At 37.8% G+C, this 22,603-nt stretch overlaps 2 protein-coding genes across 5 annotated transcripts in view; one reads left to right on the top strand and one right to left on the bottom strand.

The window, feature by feature from the left end:
• Positions 1-1,512: 1,512 nt before the first annotated feature.
• SYAP1 (synapse associated protein 1) lies at positions 1,513-19,310 on the bottom strand. The gene is made up of 9 exons (XM_017812318.1): positions 19,030-19,310; positions 16,148-16,266; positions 14,148-14,214; positions 12,414-12,487; positions 11,965-12,104; positions 9,981-10,126; positions 6,812-6,870; positions 5,677-5,824; positions 1,513-4,094 (listed from the first exon to the last, which is right to left on the bottom strand). The coding sequence occupies exons 1-9, from the start codon at positions 19,214-19,216 to the stop codon at positions 3,967-3,969; spliced, it is 1,068 nt and encodes a 355-aa protein (XP_017667807.1). The 5' UTR covers positions 19,217-19,310; the 3' UTR covers positions 1,513-3,966.
• A 325-nt stretch (positions 19,311-19,635) lies between these two features.
• Positions 19,636-22,603, top strand: part of CTPS2 (CTP synthase 2) — a 64,238-nt gene continuing 61,270 nt past the window's right edge. For 3 of the 4 annotated variants that reach the window (XM_017812311.1, XM_017812310.1, XM_017812309.1), the window contains exon 1: positions 21,173-21,380. In XM_017812311.1, the coding sequence (XP_017667800.1) occupies positions 21,215-21,380 (166 nt within the window). In that variant the 5' untranslated portion in view covers positions 21,173-21,214. Of the gene's footprint in view, positions 19,732-21,172; positions 21,381-22,603 lie in introns of those variants that run through there. The other variant, XM_017812312.1, reaches the window with a different exon arrangement.

Genomic DNA, 22,603 nt, shown 5'->3' with positions numbered 1-22,603 from the left:
AAACTAATGCTAATTATTTTGGTTGCTCCTAGTCTCACAATGGTATCTACTTAAAAGTAACAGCTGAACAGGAAAAGTACATTATCATTAATATTTTTAAATATATTTAGACACATTAATAAATGTGGGTTTGCATATATATACATCCTCTTTATATACATATATATGTATATATATAAAATACTGGGCTATACTGAGAATAAAATGAAGCCATGCGTGTCTTCCGATGTTTTTGCAGAAATTATTTTCTCCAATAGTTAACTTTAATATATACAAAGAAAATATAGCAAGACATTAATTGACTGTTACTTGCCGTTTTGTTTAAAAAAACTGGAATGATGATCTAACAATCACCCCACCCCACCCCCCGAGAGATCCCAAATGTCTCAAACAAAGGAAAAATAGCATTGAAAATGAGTATTTGGAAGAAAAATCTACTAATGGGTAACAGTATTTAGGGCTAGGCTACTGCACTGTTGTTACAGATATATCAGTCAACACTTACTGAGACAGAGAATCAGGGCAGACAATTAATCTTCTAAACTCCTGCTGTATTGAAACCCAGACCATTATCAAGGTGGTTCTTCACACTGGAACAGTACAACACTCCAGACACAGCCCATGGACCGAGGGCCCAATGTGGCTGCTACTGCTTGGCAGTGCACTGAGGAGTAACCAGACACACTTTGTTCCTTTCTATGAAATAGCTATTGCAAAGTAAAGGTCAATAATGTGTGAGGGGCCGACAGCTCAAGGGTGCATCTCACAGTCTGGTGACAGGCTCCTGCACATGTGGTTATTCTTTAAATGCATGAGGTTAAAATTGATGTCCTGGGCTACAGTACTACACATACCACCCCACCAAGCAAACACCAAGATCACCAAACAGCAAGGAGGAAAAAAAATACTGAAGAAACAAACTAAAAAAATCCAAAGTTTACTAAAACAATGCAGGTTAACTGTGAAAAGAGAACAGCTGTAAGTGAATGAATAAAAATGTAAGGGAACTTTTCACTACTTTTCTTCTTCCAGGATTTTACAATCTTTCCTCTTCCTCATCCTCCAAAAAAATTACTAAATAAAAAAATTCCTTATAGGTATTAACTTAAACCAACTGGACTAGTAATTTAATAGCTGAAGAGGATTCTTCAGTGCACAGAAGATGTGGAGATATCGGCATCTCAGGAGAAAGCCGTATCACCATTCTAAGCTAACCTACATGATTTCTGGGTAATCTTTTCTGTGTTTCTAAAAGGTTAATTCCAAAATTTGCAAGTTCAGCTTCCTCCAAGAAAACTCGTTAACAATCTTTTTGATTGTTTGTTTGCTTCTCAATGTTTTAAAAACCTGCACTTTCTCTCACATTGTATCCACAGGATGGTGTCATTTACATTTATTCTTGGTTTCTTTTCATTTTGTCATTGATTTCATACTGTTGTGTTGCTGGATTTTAGCATCTGCACCATCCCAGTCCTTGGAATGATGCTATTAAGAAAACACCAGCACACTTGCTTATATATTTACATGTATATATACTATTATGACACATTTGGGCTACAGAGACATACAATATTCACAAAGAACGTGAAGAAGTCTACCTGTGTTCATCTCACGTGACAAGTGGAATGCAGACACTTTCCTTTCCACGTAGAATAAGAACTGCTAGGCACTTGTAGCACCTACCTAAATGAAAAGCATAGGGCAGGCCTGAAAACTGCAGAATTACACAAAACTTACTTCAGGTTTACAGGTTAAAACCAGATATGCATATTGGAAAATATTAATATGATATTTGATAAGAGACTTTAAATATCAGAGTTCTAGTCAGATTCAGCCTTGCTACATTATTGCCTGTTTAAATGTAAATTCAAATAGTGGGTTGGTTTATTTTTTTTCATAGACATGCTTTTCATGGAACTTGGAAAACAAAGGTTTTATATGTAGGAACCATCCTTCATGAGAGATGAAACCACTATATAGGTTATGCTTACATGAAATCAAACATGAGGCTTCATGTATAAACTCCATGCAAATAAGGTAATAATACATCTGAAAACACTAGGAATGATCAGGCTTATTTTTAAGAAAGCGGACATTTGGAGCACTGAAGATTGGCATTTGGAGATTTTGAACTCTTAGTAAATCCAGGGAAGGCTTGCCACTCTCAGAATAGAACTGCCCATCTTTTTAGAAGGTGTTGTGTCAAACTGTACAGTAGACAGATCCTAATATCTCCAGCTTAAATCTATAAGCAGTTGAATTTGTCAAGAGTAACCATTAAGCTGTGAATAGTCTCATTTTTATGAGTGTAACATATTTAACTTTTGTGGTCTTTAATTAATCCTAGATATAAAAAGCTTCTTAAGTACCTCTTATTTACCATGATGTATCTCACATCTGTTTACTAAGTGAAAAACACTATAAAAATACAAATTCTGCATAAAATGGTTTGCAGTTGAGAAAGTGCATGGCAATAAACTAATTTGAGAAGCCAAATATATGCAGGTTTAAAACAATTCCTTTTGTATACTGAGAAATACAGGAGAGCTTTCTGTCCAAGTTGCTAATGGAGACAATTTTAAATAGACCTTTCTTGCGGTAACAGCAGTTAAAACTACTTAGCTCTTTTCAATTCCCACGGGATGAATATTGACTGAGTAATTACAGCTATAATCTTTTTCAGTCTCTTTACAAAAGTTTTCTGCAGAATTATGTCATTAAGACAGAGCTTACTGTATGTAACATGCCTATAATTCAATTGTGCTTAATGGCTCCAACCTACTTAATTTTACCCATTTTCCTTTGTATTTGGAATTTCATGAATGTTTTGTCACAGAAGTTTATGAAATAGATGACAAATAGAACATCAGATTTTCATTTATATATATGAGGATACTGACTTAATGGTAAAACTACAGGAAACATCTAGATGCCTAAGAATCAAAAATCTTTTAGAGAAAACCCCCTATTTTTTAATTTAAATTCCACGTCTTAAGCACTGTGACAATGTATATTTTTGAAATCTGTGTAAGTCTGAAGTACGCTTGCCTCTCACTCTGCCCTCCTTCCAAATAAAAGAGACAGTATTATACATATCTACAGTATTTAATAAAGGTGTCCAAACCAGCAAAAGTTTTTACATAAATGTTTCAGCACTTAAAGAGGAACATTTAATTTGCTCTCAGCTCAGACAGCAAAATTAAATGGAAACATAACAGCCTTCTGCAGAGAGAATGCATTAAACTATTTTTCTCTGTGGGGAAAGGCAATATCTTAATATGATGATTTAACAAAAACAAATTTAATTCAAGCAGTTAATAATTCTATCCTTATTTAAATGCTTAAATGTTTGCCACCTGACTGAAAAATAATCAGCTTCTTTTGGAGTCTGCATTAGTATTTTTTAACAAATCATTGAAAGTTATTCAATAGAGTTTTCTACAAATTGATTGGCTACATACATTAAGGAAGTTAAATACACATGAAAGCTACCAGCTACAAGTACCTCAAAAATAGTACACATTTACAGATTATACAGGGATCAGAGTGCAAATGTCAAGAGAGAATTGTTTTCAAGGACTAAGTTACTTACAACACCCATTTTTACATCCAAAACAGAAGGCTGTAGACAAAAAAAAATTTGATTCTTATATTTAGAAATCTCTTTGAAGAGCTTCTTGACCACCTAAAAACATGAACTGTTGCTTCATGTATTAATGTTATCACTTTTAATTATGGCATATAACTTGCAGTGTCTGCCTCCTCTTTTTTTCTTTTGAAGAATATAGAAGTTCAGAAACTGCTCATATAAAGAACAGAAATACTAGTTGTATTCCCATATGGAATTATAATGATTTTAGATTCTTTTATGTCTTTTGAAGATATTTCTGTAAGCAAAATATGAAAGCAGAAATCCATGTCAGTCTTCAGAAAAAGCTTTGGGTTATAGTAATTTTGTGAAAATGCTTAATTTTCTTCTTGCAGCATTTCTTCTATTTCTTTATCCCAGTTTTCATCACGCTTTTCCGATTCTGTCACCACCTCATACTCTTGAAGCTCTTGTTGTAATTCCTTTTCCCAATCAGCAGTTTCTTCTACAAGAGATAAATAATGTGTAAGAATTTAATTGATAATGTATAATGTCGCTTATTATTATAAAAGCAGATGAATTTGCAGTGCACCTCTCTTGTATTTCCTAAACTTTATTGACAATTCTCCTTAAAAACTAAAGAAACTTCAAGATCAGAAATTTCACCTTCTTATTGATCAGAAGTAGGAATTAAGTATTATATAAGTCTATATTCCTATGTGCATACTATAATAAAGATCTAAAAAGCAAATACATAGCTAAGTTGTTATAAGCATCCCTTTGCAACATCATTTCCTACAGTCTTTCAGTATACTATCAACTGAATCAAGTTTACACTTTTAAATCTCCATAAAATATGAAGTTCATAAATGTGTTTATATACTGTTATGAAAAAAAAATAAGATCAAATGCTGTGCCTAATTTAAAACAAAGAAGCAGGTATTCTCCTCACTGGCATTTGTAGCTAGGCAAGCTCATTTAATCAGGGTTAAAGGTAATCATATTTCATACTTCAGGGCAAAAAATGAGTCAGAAGGCATTACAGTGTTATTAATCTCTGTTTTAATTAGCTCTACCTATCATAGGCAAGAGTGTGGGGGAGGAGATGGGTGTTTGATGTTGGTTAGTACTTCAGCCTAGATACAAAGGTACGCAATTCCATAGTCCAAGTCAGTAAGGCCAGCTGAGATTTCTCTGAACAAATAACAAATTAATAACTTACTGAAACACTTTCATCAAAGAAATAGATGCAAGAATCTGATTTTACTCATAACAATTCCTCAAACTTGGCTACGTATTGGAAAAAAAGAATTCAGAAAACAATGATTCAGAAACATCCAAAGCACATTTTAAGATGAATTCTGAAAATTGTGGTGAATTACCTCTTAAGCATCTACATATACAAGCGTCTTCATAGTAAATTGTTCATTGTGTATGGCCAGAGTTCGATCATCACAGACTGTTTTTTATGCTCTTTACACTAATATTAGTTCTTCTGAATTATTTTAAGTATAAGCTCCACCTAATTTCTTCACATCATTCTCAGAACTATTTGTTAAATTTTAAGTGTTCCAAATGCCTCTAAACCTTTTAGAGCAGAGGCCTCTGCAAGGTCATAGTCTGGTACAAACACTGCCTTTTTAGCTGGTGCCACAAGAAGAAAACAGAGCCTGACTACCAAATACTGTACTGTACCTACAAGGATGTCAATTTAAAGGAAACAAAAAACTGTACACATAAGAACCAATGAAAGAGAAGGCAGGGAAAGGAGGAGATACACAGGAAAAAATGCCCCATACTCACTTTCATGGAAGAGCGACCTAAAATTTCTTAGGTGCTTTGGATTTAAACCCCTCATAGCTAACATTCTGTGTAAGACGTGGTTTGATTGTGGTGGAAATTATAATTAATTTCTGCAATCTCTCATTGTATACACTCTGAAAAATTTGCTAAATTCTCATTTCATACACTTTGAAAAAACTGTCACAAATCTACTTCTCTAAATCGAATTACAACTTTTTTTTTTTTTTAAATCAGCCTTTCCTAGAATTGCTCTAATTAAGACACAGAGGTAATAATAGCTTTACCTTCTACTACTGAAGTCTCTTCTTTCTTTTTGTCTAGAACTAGTTGTTCCATTTCTTTTCTTAGGTCTTCCTGATTCAGATTACAGGTATCAAAAGCATCACTCACAAATTCTGATACTCCTGGACTTGTGGAAATCTCTTCCTCATCCTGCAGCAAGACAGTTTAGTATAAACTTATCCAGACAGGGGAAGAAATGTCACCAACACATATTTCCACTCATGTGACTGCTTTTAAATAGAGTCAGCAAAAAACAAACCAAATGCGTTTTTCTGACAACTATTTTTCTTTATGGGATACTTTAAGAGTATTTTTGTACAGACAAAAACGTTAGAGAGTTGTACTGAAAATGATCTGCTTTACATCCTAGGCTGCCTTTTTGTGTTCGCTTAACAACTTTAATTCTGTTTTCGTAATCTTCAGAAACAATAATAAACTCATAAGTAGTTTACAACAGGACCTAACATTAACACTAAAAATTTGAGCACAATTCAGCAACAGTTTTCTACACAGGAATAAGGTTAAGAGAGGACTGTTCTTTGAAATCTTTGTAGCTTAATTTAGTCCCCTGCATATTATTGGCAAGTGAATGCACAGCTCTGCTTCTGCCAAGAGTGTTCTCTGGCACCGATTTTACAATCCAGAAATGAACAAGGGTCATTACATGCCTATGGTACAGGTTTCTGCAGTATCAAGTAAAAGTGCAATAAAACAATGTTGCTATTGCAATGCATCATTTAGATTTCCTACACTCCAGCCTGACCACCGCTGAAGAGCTGGACAGAACATGGCACATAAGTACATTTTTATGAAGGTACTCCTCATGTCTAAATACAGTGCTAACCTACTCCAAACATTTTGGAAATGTCACTCTTGGGAGGAAAAACATATCTTATTATAACGTGCAAGATACTAATGAAAGCATTCTTCAGATAAATTACTGTTTCTTCTAATGAAAATCAGTTTCAAGATTATACGCTAAAAATTATCATCACAGCAAAAGAGCAGCAGGTTAGGACTGTCAGATACTATATTATTATGGTTTCACAGCAAAACTTACTCAAAAGGATGCATAATTACCTACTAAGGAACAGCTTCACATATTAAATACCAGATAAAATATACCAGCATTTTTACCTCTTGAGATTTTATTTGAGGCTTTATTGTAACAGGTGGTGTTTTCGGTCGTACTGTTTCTATCCAGGGGGAGAGAAGAAAAGGTAGATTACATTTAAATATGTAAAAATATCATTTAATCTGTATGTCTATTAAATATACAGGGAAATATTCCATTTTAAGATTTGAGGAATCCTGGTGGTTAAAGGCTGAATTCAACCATAGGTGAAGCATTTCAAACAACAAAATGGAAGAGAAGCAATTTACTATTCTTAATTAAGGCAAATTTAGCAAACCATTTCCTCAATATGACTCCAAAGTTAAAAGAGAGGAGCACCTCTGACACTCAAAAGAATCCAAAAAACCATGCAGATAGGAGCAGTTGGGAATCTGAGAGAGTGTCTTCTATAAAACACTTACAGATGGCACCACATGCCACAAGATCTTTCAAGTTACAAATAAGTAGACTTGGTCATGAAATTCAGTTAATGTCTACCACAGAAGTTCCCAAACTCCCCTGGCTGGGTACTACTACTACTGACATGGCAAAGGAAGTCATTGAAAAACATAAACCATAGAAGCTGGTTCAAATTTCCTAAGAAAATATGCTGTGCATTCTGTATTTAGTAGCATGGTGCTAGAAGACAATGACTGTTTACAAGCAAGGATACATCTTCTTCCTGGCAGGTAAAGGAACACCCCAACTTTATTCCTTGTGCAACTACCAGGGTAGAGTTACAAAACAGAGCCAGGTGGCTGCAAGAACAATTAACATACAGGGCAAGTTATGGTAGCAATGGGCTGCTTGCTTAGCAGTTCTGCTTGTTCAAATATGCAAAGCAGCTCTGAGCTCACAGCTCTGCTTCCTGCCGTGTGCCCAGGTGGACCCCTCCTGCTAACTCAGCAATTTCAGAACAGGGAATTTCTTTATGTTTAGTTTTTAAAATTAAGATCAGTTTTAATTAAAATAATTTCCTAATTGGTAGCTATCACTGCTTTTACAGCTCATCTACTCAATGCCCACTGCTCTGTCCCATCCTCTCTCTTACACTAGAATGTGGAACATCTTCCATTTGTATCTTTTTTTTTCCTTTCACATCAACCACGCCAATTTAAGTTTCTGAAAAGAGCAGCCAAGGAGGAGAGACATAAAAATGGAAGGCTAACAATTCTATTTTATAGACAGTCAGCTTTAAGAAGAAACACTGAACATTACGAAGAATTACCAACAGGCAATTACTTCCAGTTTTAGCCTCTGATTAGGGAATCCAACCTTCAAAAAGGTTACTTAAGCCAAAAATAACATGGATGATTCAGAGCTTCCCAAATCTATGCAATTTCTGAATGAAACAAAACACGTATTTACTGCAGTCTAGTAGATGTATCTTTTCCATTACAGAATGTAGAGTCATTATGACAGTAAATCTATTTGCATGTCCTACACTGTATGGTGGTCTAAACTGTATGAGAGCCACAACAAGCCAAAAGACAGTGGTTTGGGTTATTTTAAACTGAAGATATGTTTTGGTTCAGTCACAATGGAAATTTTACTAGAATCTAGCAACTTTCACTTTGACTGGCAATTTCTAAGGGTTTGGATGACTCAAACATTACATTTTTGTTGTTCAACAGGGTCAGATGCCATCTCTCCTGTAGAGTTGAGACACTTCAATTAAAACACCCATAATTTGGGACAGCAGACCACTGTCCTGAATAAAAGAAGTGGGAATTGGTGCCTCTTGGTTTGCAGTAGATGCTGGAATAGCCTGTCTTGTCAGTGCTCTTGGATATTAACTCAGAGAAAATTACTTTTTTCACTCTAGATGGGGACCTTGCCTAGGCTGACACAGGCACACTCCAAACAGAACCTATGAGAAACAGATGAGAAAAACTGACAACAAAGGCGCAGACACACACACAAAAGCTTGAGGAAGCCACTACAGTCCTTTTCAAAAAGGTATCTTCCATGCAATATACACGACCAGCTCTGAAATTCCATTTGTAACCTCCCCTTCATCCCAAGGTGCAGCTGCCAGTGTCCAAGAAGCCAAGGCTCAGCTGACTAAGCCTAGCTCAAACAATGCAGAAAATTAGTAAGCTGTGCAAAAGACCTCTGAGAAAGCCTGTAAAAAAAATAAGGAAGGAGACATTAGAAATTGAGGTAGGAGCAGAAAGATGGGACCATTGGCAGTGCAAGGACTCAAGAGGAAAAATACTAAGAAAGCTATTGTATTTGAAAGGACTGAAAAAGAAGTCAACTTGGCAGTGATCAGCTAGCTGTCAGTCAGGCCAGCATGTCCACATGACAGGACATGAGTATTAATGGATTTCATGGATGACAACAATTTATTCATATTGGGGATATGAGAATCTGTTCCAGGGTGCAGCAAAAGCTTTCTCCTGCCCAATTTCTGCCCAGCCTGCCAAGAATCTTCAAGTGTCTTACCAGAGGTGGTGAGCCCACCTTAACTTAAGCTAAGATTTAATGAACTACTGGTTATCTTTTGCATCTTTGCCACTAACTGGTTTCTACTCTTTAAGCTGCTTATATTCCTGCTTGCAGAACTTGTTTGCATGCAGATAAAGAGGCACAGTGGTTCATAAGAGGGTCAGTAAGAATCATCAGTATAAAATGAGCAATGTAACTAAAGACATCTATGTTGAAGTGGCTTTTTCATCTCAAGACTGAATCCCAGGTAACCTCCTGGTCCCCATTTTTTGCCATTTCTATAATACATTGTGGGCCTTTCCACACCCTGCACGTCTCTGCCTCCACTACCACCGAAATTCTACCTCTGTATCGCTCGCTAATTTGTTTGGTCTGAGGGATAAGCAAAAGCCAAGAGCAAACTATATGCCAGCTGGCTGGGTTGGCTAGTTGTCTGACCAAGTGAATCAAGTCAAAAAAAGCACACCTGAGACCACTAGTGGTCATGAGCTGTTATAAGCCAAGTACAGCGTTTCTCCTCTTGAGATTTCCATTCCTCTGACACAGTTAGCTGAAGCTGGAAAACAGCTTGAAAGCACTAGGAGCCTCTTCTTCCCCATGCTACACAAACACACCAAGTATGGTGAGAGAAGCCCTGATTTAATAGGAAATCCAGGATAAAAATTTGATGGCATCTGATGTATTCAGTAAGCATGCATGACAGTAAGTTAATGAGCTTGCTAAAACAAATGTTTCCAGTACCTTTCAGTTCACTATCCTCTTCTCTGCCTTTGCTCTCTTCTTTTCCTACTGCTTGCTGTTGAGCTGCAAGTGCAGTGAGTTGTGCAGACTGTTTAATTAAGGACACCCTGTAGAAATAATTTCTCCAAAACACCTCCTCCTTTACGCTAGAGAGAAGAAATAGATTTTGATTACTACATTTGGAAATATGTTTCCTTTTACCATCTAGCAGTGAAATAAAACGAAATATGCAGAGAGAAGGAGTAGACATAGTTGCTATTTAAGTAAAAACTTAAAAAAGGAATTTGTGATATTAACACATTTTAAAAAATCCATCATTGTAGAATTTCTTGATCCCTTACAAGGCAGTTGCAACGGACTTGAACATATAATAATAATGTTACGACTTTAGAAAAAACTTAACAGCATGCAGCAACACATAGTATGGCAAAATGTTGTGCTATTCCATCTCTCTTGACAAATTATGCAAACTAACCCAACAAGCCAAACAACCCTGTTCTCTTTATTTCCTCTCTAAACTCAACATTCTGTTGTTGTCAAACTATATTCATCTACATCTTCCCTAGACATCAGGTGGAACTGGAACACCTTTGATAGCAGAACTATTTCACTTTGCTGTACGTCTTTCAGTAACCTTTAGTAACTAGAAACTGACATCCCAGAAATGACCAGCTTTGATAAGTGGGAAACTATCCCATATTTCAGGTAATATTTCCCTCTAAAATCCCTCCAGCAAGAAAGAAAAGACCCAGCTTTAACCCAGAGGCAAGAAAAGGCAGAAATGGTATGACCTGTGGGGAGGAAAGTATGTAGGTTGAAAGAGAGAGAAAGAGAGAGAAAGAGAGAGAAAGAGAGAGAAAGAGAGAGAAAGAGAGAGAAAGAGAGAGAGAGAGAGAGAAAGAGAGAGAGAGAGAGAGAGAGAAAGAGAGAGAAAGAGAGAGAAAGAGAGAGAAAGAGAGAGAAAGAGAGAGAAAGAGAGAGAAAGAGAGAGAAAGAGAGAGANAGAGAGAGAAAGAGAGAGAAAGAGAGAGAAAGAGAGAGAAAGAGAGAGAGGAAGAGAAATGACCACTGAGACTAAGAACAGGGGGAAAAAAACTATTAAGCAATGTGGTAGAACAGGCAAGGACAGCATGACCAGAGGCTGGAGACAGAGCATCAGAGACAGATCTGATGAACACCTAGAATATGGGCAGATCTTCAGGACTGAGAGCAGGGAAAAGGTAAATATAAGGCGGAGCTAGGGTGGTTTATCAAAGGTGGAAATTTAAAACAGAAAAGGTCACAAAGAAAGATGTTTTCTGTTTTCATCCTTAGACAAGGAGACTAGTGTTGAGAACTCCCACTTCAAAATAATATTGACTTTTGAAATGAGCTTTACGAGCAGAGTCTGGGACTGGACAAGGAAGAACAGTTAGGGAATAAAGCTGTGACCAAGAAGGCCATAACTGCTCGGACAAAGACCTTTGGATCTTTTAGTTAGGTCCACTAGAAGGAAGGCAGTTCAACGCAGAGCTTTTCCCATTGCCTATTCGAACCCAGCTTTTCTTGCTTGCACTGCTGCCACTTTGTGACATATTCTTCTACCATTTCTCCAGTGGGGTCTCTGACTATCTGTAACCACCTTTTTGGGGTGTCAGTTACACCAACAGATCTCAACATTTTTGTTGTTACATTTACCTTTGTTTGGGGGAAAAAAATAATTTTAATTTAGCACATCGGACATGGAAAAATTGAAGGCCTTTCCCATACTTAACAGGTCCTTACTGGTTCTGAAGGTGTAATAGATGTACTTCTGTTCTTTCCTCCAACTGCTAAACTTCCATGCACATGCAGTATTCCACACATTTGACATTAGCAGATAAAAAACATACATCGGAAGAACACAAAGAATTGAAGGAAGTGAAAAGAACAAAGAGTAATTTATGGGTTTTTACAGAAACATTAAAAGTACGATGATACATAGTTACCAGCTGAAATTACTTACTGTTTGGGAACGAGATCAAACCTCATCCTATTGAGAAGTTCATCTTCCTGTAACATCACCAGTGCAACGGGGTACATTTGATCAAAGTCAAAATTAAACTGCACACCTGCTGGGGGATCCCGCAGAAAGTTCCGTTTGTCCTTTGAAGAACATATTTATGGTCATTAACTGATACTGGACAAAGGACACCGTATTTCACATGCAAGATCAGAAAAGCAGTACGTGAAACCTTTACAAAAATAAAAATTATACCGAGGATCTGCTGTGGCTCAAGTTGAAACCGATAGAACTATTTACTATTGCACATGATCAGCACAGTCACACACATATATTAGAAATATATTGAAAATACATAATTTAATGCCAACCAAACTCACTTAAAAAAAAAAAGAGAAGCTTTAATCTCTCGAAGAGAGGATTTCAAATCTTACAGGAAATTAAATACTTACTGCTGATAAGGCCAATATTTGTTGTTGGATTGTTTCTTCTTCATTGCTGTCTACCCAGGGAGGCACTGCGGCTTCTGTTATTGAGAGGAGGAAGATAATTCCATGAGTATTACTTGAAAAAAAAAACCCCAAACAACAAAACAGACCTTACATAAAGTAACATATAGTGTCATAAAAATAAGCAGAGTTATACCATTAGTCCTATTCATAGTTCCTTTTTCTTAAATTAAGTTTATAGCATGAGAGAGAAGCTGTAGAAATGGATCCTTACTTATCCGAGGTAAAAAATAATAATTAAATAGTTGCTGATTTCTGTTGTAAAAATAAAACTGTGGGGATTTCTTTGCACCAGTCAGAACTTGGTGCCTCTTAGTTTAGTTACTGAAGTAGCGCTGTATGACCGGCTAAGTTGTCTGCAAATAGCATTTCTTGATTCACTCTGAATGTGTAAACTTTGTCTAAATTAAGTTTGCAAAATAATTTACACCCAGAAGACACCAATTCTTTAACAATGGAGAAAAAGATTATAAATTTGTTATAAATTACATCATGTTATACACTGAATAAGCCCACTCAAGTTCAGCTGATTTACATATTTAGGTAGATACTTCCAAAATAGTTCTATAGGCTGTATAGAGAGGAAAATAAACTATTGTAGATGTATAGATATTTATTCATCTTTTCACTGTCAATGCAAATTCAGCCTACAGAGACAACAGGATGCACCTGTAACAGTTAACTTATCACTCTTGTGCCCTTAAACTAACAATGTTTCTTTGCCTGTGCACCTGATATCAGCAAGATCTTTCAACCACATGGATTCCCTTCTGATGCTAATGCTTCTTGCAGTCAGGTCATCTGTTACTCCTCCTTTGGCCAATCTAACTACCTATTTTCATAAAGCTTGTAGAAATATATTAAGAGATGCCAAAGTTTACTAACAGAGACAAAAAGAATTACAGACAACAAGATCACATAAGCAATCTTGCAAGAAGAAACCAGACTAACATACTAACTATAAACACCACGAAAAATTTGATCACAATCCATTTAAAACAGTTCATTTTAAAGATTAACAACAGAGTCACTAATTACTGAAACTGTCAGAAATTACCACAATCAGGTAAGACATTAAAATAGATAAAAGTCAATGATGAAACTCGATGTGAAAAAACAAGTGTGCTTATTTTAAAGTCTTGAATAGATCCACTGATGTTAATAGTATATGGGTGGATAACTTAAAGAATTTAGATCACAGATAATTACAAAGCAAATGATTTATGGGAAAGCAAAGAGCAATTATGTCTTTAATGTAAGTAGAGTAACTCCTAAAGCAAAACTAATTAAATACTATAGTGCAAACCCTAACCTATGTTTTTAATTTCATTATGAAAATGTGACATTATTGCTAAAGCTCAGAAGAAATCAGCATGCCAGTTTTCAATAAATACACAGGTTTAAGACTCAAAACAGCAGCAAGAGATCAGCTCTGCATTAGCACAGTGATCTTTGAGGTAATTTCATAAAGCTGAATTTGGTTAAAAAAAGCAAGATAATGTAATACTAACCTCACTTAAAAATATCATCTTCCTATTGCACAATATGCATTAAGTTGTGCCATGTTTCATTAAACAGAGTTTTGATAGATTAGTTTTAGATGTACCTCAACTACACAGCTTCCACCAGGTTTTCACTTATGTGATGTTAGGCACTAAGAAAAAAAGCATACATTACCTGATTTTTTGGTTTGCTGCTCTTGGACAAATTTTTTCTGTTCCTTCTGAAAATCTCCAATAATTGTCTAAAAAAAAATTAGGGAACCACAATTAAAAAAAAATTCACTCCCCTTGTTTCACATTCACTCAGCAAGTGCTTTCAAATACAGTGCAGAACCGTATTCTTATATCTGTGGTAGCCCTTTTTGTAAGTTGAAGGTGTTTCATGTCAATCATACATTTCCCTTTACCAAAACATTTGATTTTGCATTTAAGAAGTTATAACTATTGTGTATGCTTTCAAAATTGTAGTTTTATCAAGTTAGGAGGACAAGGAAAAAAGACTAGCTGATAATTTGAACACTGGCATACTATGCATATCCACTTACTGCCTTATCATATCAAATATGGACAACACAGACTGTTTAGACTTATTTAAGCATGTTTTAAAGCATTAAACACCTAAAGATACCCTTGGCCTTAGAGTAAGTTTCAAGAGTTGCCTAAGAAATACATCCATTGCAGTAAATTGGACTTGCAAAATTGTAAAGCAGAATTTTCAGAATGTCTTCTTAGCTGAAATAACTTCTCCATTTATGTTGTTGATGAATTTTCATTAAAAAAATTACATTCAGAAATATCCTATATTGAATTTAGAATTAAAAATTGGAGAATGGTCTCAGACTATGGCATGCCATAATCTAGAAGTAACAATGCAAATGTGCTGTAGTTGAAAGCAGAGGCAAAAAACCATAAAGCTAGAAACGAATATTTAAACCACTCGCAAAATACAAATTTTATGCAGTGAGATCTATGGCTTAAAAAGCTCCCAAAAAGCACACAAGTCTTCAAGCTAAATCCTGATAAATTCCTATAATTCTTTTTCCTTCAGCAACTCAGTATTAAATTAACAGATAACCTTCTTACTTGATTTTTTCTTTATTATGTGGATCAAAAGTACATTAGACTCTAATATACTGTAGACTGTTGTCAATGAAATCTGAAACAAAATGTGATCATAATAGAAATTCAGAAGTGTCATTTGATGATTTATTTAGAAGACAACATGAACACTAATTACATCAAGAAATTGAATTTCATCGTATTAAAAAAATAAAATAAAGGCAACATTGTCATTCCCCTGAAGGGCTGTCAGAGACAGGAGCAGGAAGAAGGATCTGGCTGCATCTCCCCTCAGACACTCGTGGAGGCACAGTCCTACTGCAGCTGCACTGGTTTTGGCCAGTTCCCTTTTCCTTCCCCTTTCCAAGCTACCCTCAGTAACAAACACAGAACACTACATAGCACTTATTGCCTTTTTTTTCCCCTTTTGCCCAGTTTGTGACTTAAAGCACTGGAAGAACACTTGCTGGCAGAAGTTAACTGGAGCTGGCAGCCAGGAACACAGAGGGCAAGAGATAAGTGGCAGGGTCAGGGTGGGTAAAAGAACAGGACAACAGCAAGGTGTTTCATGAGCTCACTGGCTCTTCTGAAACTGTACCTGTATAGCTCTCGGGTTTTAGGATTTAATAGCCACTGAGCTAATTCTGACTCTTGCTTCAGAGATGCACTTAAGATGCAAGCTACAGCATTTCTTCTTCCAACTAAATAAACTGGGGGGAAAAAAACTCAGCCCACACATCTCTAGACAGACATTCCCCCAACTGCTTGTCTCAAATTCTTCCAGCCCTTCCTCCTACATGTCATGTAGGAATATGCACAGTCAGCATTTTCTGTATTTTCTCCAGCGTATGAACATCCTGAAGGAATGGAACACAGGTGCAGTACTGAATAAAGCCAGTGACCATTTTTTGGCAGGTCTACCATGACTAAACATTTCAATCACATCATTCATCATGACAGGAGATGCACAGTATCTTTTGAAATACATAATATCTTAAGACACCTTAAGACACCTTAAGACACCTTAAAGAAAGGTTATCACATGCCAGATTTGCCACATGTTATAACAACAGTAAGCAAACAGATTTTTCAGAAAGGTATCTAGAAATAAAATACCTTATCAATGATACTGTCAATTTTTCCTTCTTCTACAGACTTCTTTATTGTCTGTGCTGTTTCGGCAACGGATTCAGATATCTTTTTTGTAGCAGCAGTGGCAAAATTGAAGAGGTAACCTTTCACAGAGAAAAAAAGAGAAAGACCTAAGAAAAGATCTCTTTACATCCAATTCTTTTACTAGATTTATTTTTCCTTCTCTTTAGACATTTGCATACCTACTTAAAAGTTTCTTTCAAAATAACTTAACCCAGCTTCTGGCCTACAAAGAACTCCTAAAATTATATTTATCCTTTTCTAGTATATATTCTTTAATGATGATGATCAACTCTATGCTCGATCACAACATTCTGTAAATCAAACTTTCATATGTGAACCTTGTTTACTAAATCAAACATTCCTACTGGTCCTTGAAATACTGTTTTCCAACGAGTTTTTGAAGCAATGGGTCTTTCCTGATTTCATATAAGCATTTCAGAGACATGAAGCAATAAATTAACTTAGCCATAGTATTAAAACATTATATATTATTGTATATAATAATAATTTTATAATATATAATTTAATATTAATAATTATATATATTTTAAAAAGAAAAACAAAATGCACAATAAAATCTCATAAAGTGAAGCAGAAAATCCATGAAAAATTTCATGCAAGTAACACCTGATATTCCTTCAAAAATCCTAACATACAAGCTTGCTCTTGATTTTTGCCATTACCTATTTTGCATTGTTTTGCTCTGTTTATCTCTATGGAAAGCACCATGGCCCTATTCACTTATTTTTCTGAATATATTCAGTGTCAAAACAGCAGTGACAAATATTCCCAAAGACTTATATTTTTTGTATTAGCTGAAGTGAAGAGAGCTGGCAGGGAAAGAACTATGTAGTGTGGGCATCTGCACTGTATTATCGGTTTTTAAGAACAAACTTGCAAGCAGCAAGATGTATTTCATAAAGCTTCAGAAACAGAACAACCTTCCTTCTCAAGACCTCTCAAAACATCCAGTTTCCTTATGGGTTAGAAATGTAAGAAATAGTCTTACCATGCAAAAAAAAAAAAGTGAGTTCCTTTAACACACAGTTGTTAGTCAGTGGTAGAATGAGTTACTTTGGAACACTGATGTCACCTTTTGGGAAAGCTGACTGTTTTTGTGGTGTAGAAAATATTGTCTTTGGTATGATATCACCAAATCAATACTGAAATACGCAGAGGTCTAGCCAGCCTTTAAGCAAGCCAGGTTTTTATATGTAACTTCTGTTTATAGGCCACAGAATGGTGGCAACCAAACATCCTTGAAGTACTCGCCAGCATCTTTCATATCTGTTATATGGCTTTACAACTCATCACATGCTTCACATACAAAAAGATGCTTAACTTCTACACTTTAGATATAAATACATATAACTATTCCCTTTACAAGAGTAGAGGAAGCAGCAGCCTACTGGATCGCTTACTCCGTACCAGCTTTTATTGGTTGTTTCATGTATCCCTGGAAACTTTCTCATATGCAATTGTGTTAGGTGCAAAAGGTGCTCAGACATTTGCTTTCTGGTGACATTCCGGTGTTGTTGGACAAAGTAGTTCTGGCCAGTCCTGGAACTGGGCTGAAGAGCAAAATACTTTTTATTTTCATTAAGGGCAAAGGTATTTTTGAAGTAAGGTACTTCTAAAACCTCACTATGAGGTGGCACTTAGCCTTAGAAAAATAGAATTCGTGGTGGAAAACAACACTTCCACTTTCAAATGACCAAAAAAGTTACCCTCCATCTTATAAATCTATGCCTGTATTAAGAACATGTATGTAGCAATAATGCTATTATTAGTTCACACTGGCAAAACTTTCATAACTTTTATAATGCCATGATAATGAGCAAAAAATAACATCTGTAAGGCTTTGGTTTTACCAGTAAAATGCTTTATGTGCCAGGGAAATTCTTTATGTGCCATCTTTTCTACATAGCTACCCTGTTTGTTAGCCGTGCAGATGCTTCTAGAGTTATGTCTTAAAACAGTGATGTCCAAATCTTTATAAAAAAGCTTTTCTACCACAACCTACCCTGGTGTCACAGACAATGAACCCATGGATCACTAAACCAAATTTTGGCTTCCAGAGCAAATTATGGGATGGACTTTAATATTGGTAACAGTCAACACTTATTCTTCCCCTGAAATTCAAAGTACTTTTTTCTTCCTGAACAACCAGAGCAATTAGCAGATTGGAATCAATTTACCACAATGAGACAGGACTAGTATTTGATCAATCTCCACAGGCAAAACTGCTGCAGTTCAGATTGCCCAAGACAAAGCACAGTCAAGAACTATCTCCGATTAACCTCTCAGATTATACTGATCCAGCATTTCAGAGCATCAATTTAAAAAAACCCTTCGGTAACAAGTATAGATCTGTACTTTGGATTAATTTTATCTATGAATCTACAGTAAAGCAGGGATCTTATAGCAAATTACAGCTTTGCCCCACCCCTGGCAGTGTTCAGGGCCAGTCTGGACAGGGCTTTGAGCAACCTGGTGTAGTGGAAGGTGTCCTTGCCCATGGCAAGGGGCGTGGAATGAGATGATCTTTAAGGTCCCTTCCAACCCAAATCATTCTATGATTCTATGACAGACGAGTTCAAAAAAATCATCAAACCTCATTATTTTCTTATGAAAAAACCCCACAACTCCCCACACCAATTCATGAAGTGCACTGATTCTCTATAGACAGACTTATTTCTAGCTATACAGAGCCCGCTTCCCACAGTGCCAACAGAACAGATACTTAAGGAAACGCTGCTGCTTTAATAACAACTCTGAAAGAAATGGCAACCGAAAGGCACGTTCGCAGCCGTTCACATGTTAGAGCAGCACCGGACACTCACTGCCGAGCCCCTTGGCCTGGCTGAGCAGCGCCTCCGAGTCCTCCTGCAGCTCCCCCTGCTCCTGCTCCTGCGCGGCCGGACCCGCCTCCTCCTCCTCTTCCTCAGGACTGCTCCTCTTCCCGGCGGGCAGCAGCTGCTCCTCCCCGGCCCGCTCCAGCCCTAGCCAGCTGCCCAGGCCGCGCAACATCTCTGGGTGCGGTGGCGGCCGCGCTCGGGGGTCCCGGCGCTGCTCTGCGGAAACCGGGGCGGCCGCTCCGCGCTCCTTCCGCGTGCGCCACTTCCGCCGGGAGCGGCAGCGGGAGCGGGGAAAGGGGCGGGAGCGGGCGGGGTGGAGCGGAGGCGCGTGGGGCGGGAGCGCGCCGCACCTGTCGCGCGTGTCGCGGCTGTGGCGGCTGTGGCGGCTGTGGCGGCTGTGGCGGCTGTGGCGGCTGTGGCGGCTGTGGCGGCTGTGGCGGCTGTGGCGGCTGTGGCGGCTGTGGCGGCTGTGGCGGCTGTGGCGTGGGGAGCCTCGCGGGGAGCCCCGCGGCGCTGAGCGCTGGGCGCTGCCGCGTCCCGCCCCGGCGGCGCTCGGAGGCGCTTCACCTGCGGCTCCCCCGGGGCGCCGCCGCCTCCCCCGGCGGTTCGCTGCGGTCCGGCGGCCCCGCGGCGGTTCCTCGTCGTCGCCCCCGGGCCCCGGTCGGAGCACCCGCCTGTGGCAACCACGTAAGTCGGAGGCTCGGCCGTAAGTTTCCCCGCTCGGCCGCGGCGCCCCGAGCGCTCAGCGCGGGGCGGCTCCTCCGGGATGCAGCGCCCGCAAATCCCGGCTGGAGGCGGCGGCTCCCGGGGATAAGGCTGGACGGAGTAACTCGTGCCAGTTCCCGGCGAAATGATCTCTTACTGTGTACGCTTTCAGCTCGCCCTCCCTTACTTCTCACTCCTTTTACAAGTGACTTCCGAAACCGCGCGTAGTTCTCTGTTTCTGTTGCGAGTAAACATCGCGTTTCCTGAGGCTGCTGGGAAATCGCGGTTTTTTTTCCTAAAATCACAGCGAGCTTTTAATTTTGGTTCCTGTAAGCAAGGTTTTAGAGTTCTGAATTGGCACGTACTCAAGATTTATACTTGTTATTAAAATTATCCCCCCTCTTCCTGAAAAGAGCTTTGAAAATGGCTTAGATGTTCATGAAATGTGACAAGGGCATTAGCTGAGTTGTGAAGGAATAGTCTGAAAGTAGTAGGCTCCAAATCGTAAAATCTGTGCTATTAGAAAAATTACAAATTAAAATTAAATGGCAGGGGAAAGTTAATTCCTGGTCATCCTTTTCTCCTGAGTTAAATACTTTTAATGGTTGTGGTCTTTCTTTTGTCCGTATTGAAAAGCAATTAGTACTTTATTTATTCCCATTACCATAAATGAAAGAGGATTGATAACAAACATTGATACGTTCTTGAACTCAGTCTCCTGAAGATCCAGGCCTTATTTATGCTATTTCAGTATAGTAAAAGGAAGAAATACAATGTTTATTCACTGACTGCTTCTTACTACCATCTGATGAAGAACTGTACTGCTTTGATTTATACTGAGTGCCATTAGGTCCCATGCGGTTTTGTGCTGTTTTGGATGAACTGGGTCCTTAAGTAAGGAAAGATTTTCCTGACCTTAGAGTTTTTGCTCTGTGGTGAGCCATGCTGTCATTGCTCAAAAATTGTTCCAGTGATTAGCCTCTGCAGCTGCCTGAATGGAATATGAATTCAATTGTGGAAGAGATACACACATCATCCTGTTTCAGGTGGGGTAGAGAAATGTAACTTGTAGACAATGAACATTAGTTGTTTCGTTTGCTAAAAAGTATAAATTGTGAATTGGTAGTGATTCTGTTGGCTTTGAGGATTTGCCACTCAGCACCCCTTTCTGCACAGAACTGGAAGTAAATAAAATACAGCGACTCTGCATGTGGATCTGCCTCTTGTGCACTGGGTGAAAGAACCTGTTTTGGGACAACATACATGCTTAGCTTATGTATTGGTGTATAGGCTGGGAGAGGTGAATCCTGCTCCCAGATTCCAAAATGGTCATGGGTCATTTCAACTTTGATTCTTTGTAGACTGAGTCTGTGTTCTTCCCTGACATGAAATTGCATTCATCATAGGTACATCTTTGTTTTAGGTTTCCAGGTCAAGGTCTTTGTGTGTGTGTGCTGATTTTCCGATGAAGTACATCCTGGTGACTGGTGGTGTCATCTCAGGCATTGGCAAAGGGATCATTGCAAGCAGCATTGGCACCATTCTGAAATCATGTGGTCTACGTGTCACTGCAATCAAAATTGATCCTTACATAAACATAGATGCTGGAACCTTTTCGCCATACGAACATGGTATGAAGACTGGTGCTGCTCCCTTTTGCATGAATATATGTATTCACAATAATGTGTTTTGGTTTTCTTTTTTAAAAGCCAGTAGTATGGTACTTATTAGTCATTTTAGAATTGTTTTGCAAGTTTATTGCTTACTATATATTCTGAAGCTCATTGTCTGCTCTAAGTAAAGAGACAGAAGCCTGTTTGTTGAAGGTACTATTATGAACAGATGCTTCCTTTCTATAAAATACCACCTTAATGGGAAAATCCTAGCTGAAAGCCTTGTTCAGTTAATGCTATCTTCAGTTCAACTTGATTAAAAAAAAATTAAATAGTGCTATAAAACTTATTTGAAACTTAAGTCCTCAACAGTTACTTGTGAATGCTGTTCTCTGGATGTCAGTGCCTTCTAGTGCAAGTGCCTGCATAAGAATTAGCCTAAGTTCTCATTTTAGTCAGAGAAGATCTAGTCAAAAACATCAGTGAAGCTTGGAGAGCCAGGTAATGATAGAGTTTTCAAGTAGATGCTTAGTTTGGTTGGTTAGCTGTTTAAGCTACCTTGGTGGTATTGACTGTGTTGCTGATGAGCTACAAGACAGTCTGACATGCATTTAAAATGTTGAATGTTCCTTCAGCTGTGTGGCTTTTTACTTGTACATTTATTAAAAGCAATGGTTTTCAAAGTACCTTCAGCCAATAGACATTTCTAATTATTGTTATTTTTTGAACTTTATTTGCTTACTTTTAGTCCAGACCAGAATTTTTAAAACTGAAGATAAATGTGTATATCTCCTGAAATGAAAAAAAACCACTTTGCTTTTTAAGTGGAGGAAAAGCACAGCTTGTCAGACCTCTCTCAAAAAGCAAAATTTAACTAATGCAGTAGTTCTGCACTTTCAGGAGCAATCTGGTGTTACTTAGGCAGTTGAGCAGATGTTAAAACTCCTGCAATGACTTGAGATTGTGAGGATGTATGTATTCCTTCCTTGGATCAGGTACAGAGGAGAGGGGACACTATGGCATATAATTCCGTTCTTCACTTAAGAGTTTCTTACTGCTCGTGAAGAAAACTGGCTTGCTGGGTAGTACATGGATTGAGTCAAAGAATTTCAATTTAGGGATTTCCAGTTATTTAAAGAGTTTTTTTAACAATGTATTTTTTTTATTCTTCCAAGACGAATGTTGGTTCCGCTCTACATCTGTTGGCTCAAATCATTTGTTGGCTGAAATGATGACTTAAT

The sequence above is a fragment of the Lepidothrix coronata genome, unplaced genomic scaffold (assembly GCF_001604755.1).
Source record: "Lepidothrix coronata isolate B3197 unplaced genomic scaffold, Lepidothrix_coronata-1.0 Scaffold35, whole genome shotgun sequence".
Lineage (NCBI taxonomy): Eukaryota > Metazoa > Chordata > Aves > Passeriformes > Pipridae > Lepidothrix > Lepidothrix coronata.
Note: the sequence above shows the minus strand (reverse complement) of the source record. Positions and strands in the feature narration are given on the sequence as shown.

Bases quoted from the DNA above. Each gene is read 5' to 3' on its own strand.
- SYAP1 (XM_017812318.1), bottom strand. From the start codon at position 19,216: ATGTTGCGCGGCCTGGGCAGCTGGCTAGGGCTGGAGCGGGCCGGGGAG. The intron at 12,105-12,413 runs GTAAGTATTTAA...TGTTCTTCAAAG, and splicing joins AAATATTGGCCTTATCAGCA to GACAAACGGAACTTTCTGCG. The intron at 6,871-9,980 runs GTACTGGAAACA...CCCCCTGGATAG, and splicing joins AGAGGATAGTGAACTGAAAG to AAACAGTACGACCGAAAACA.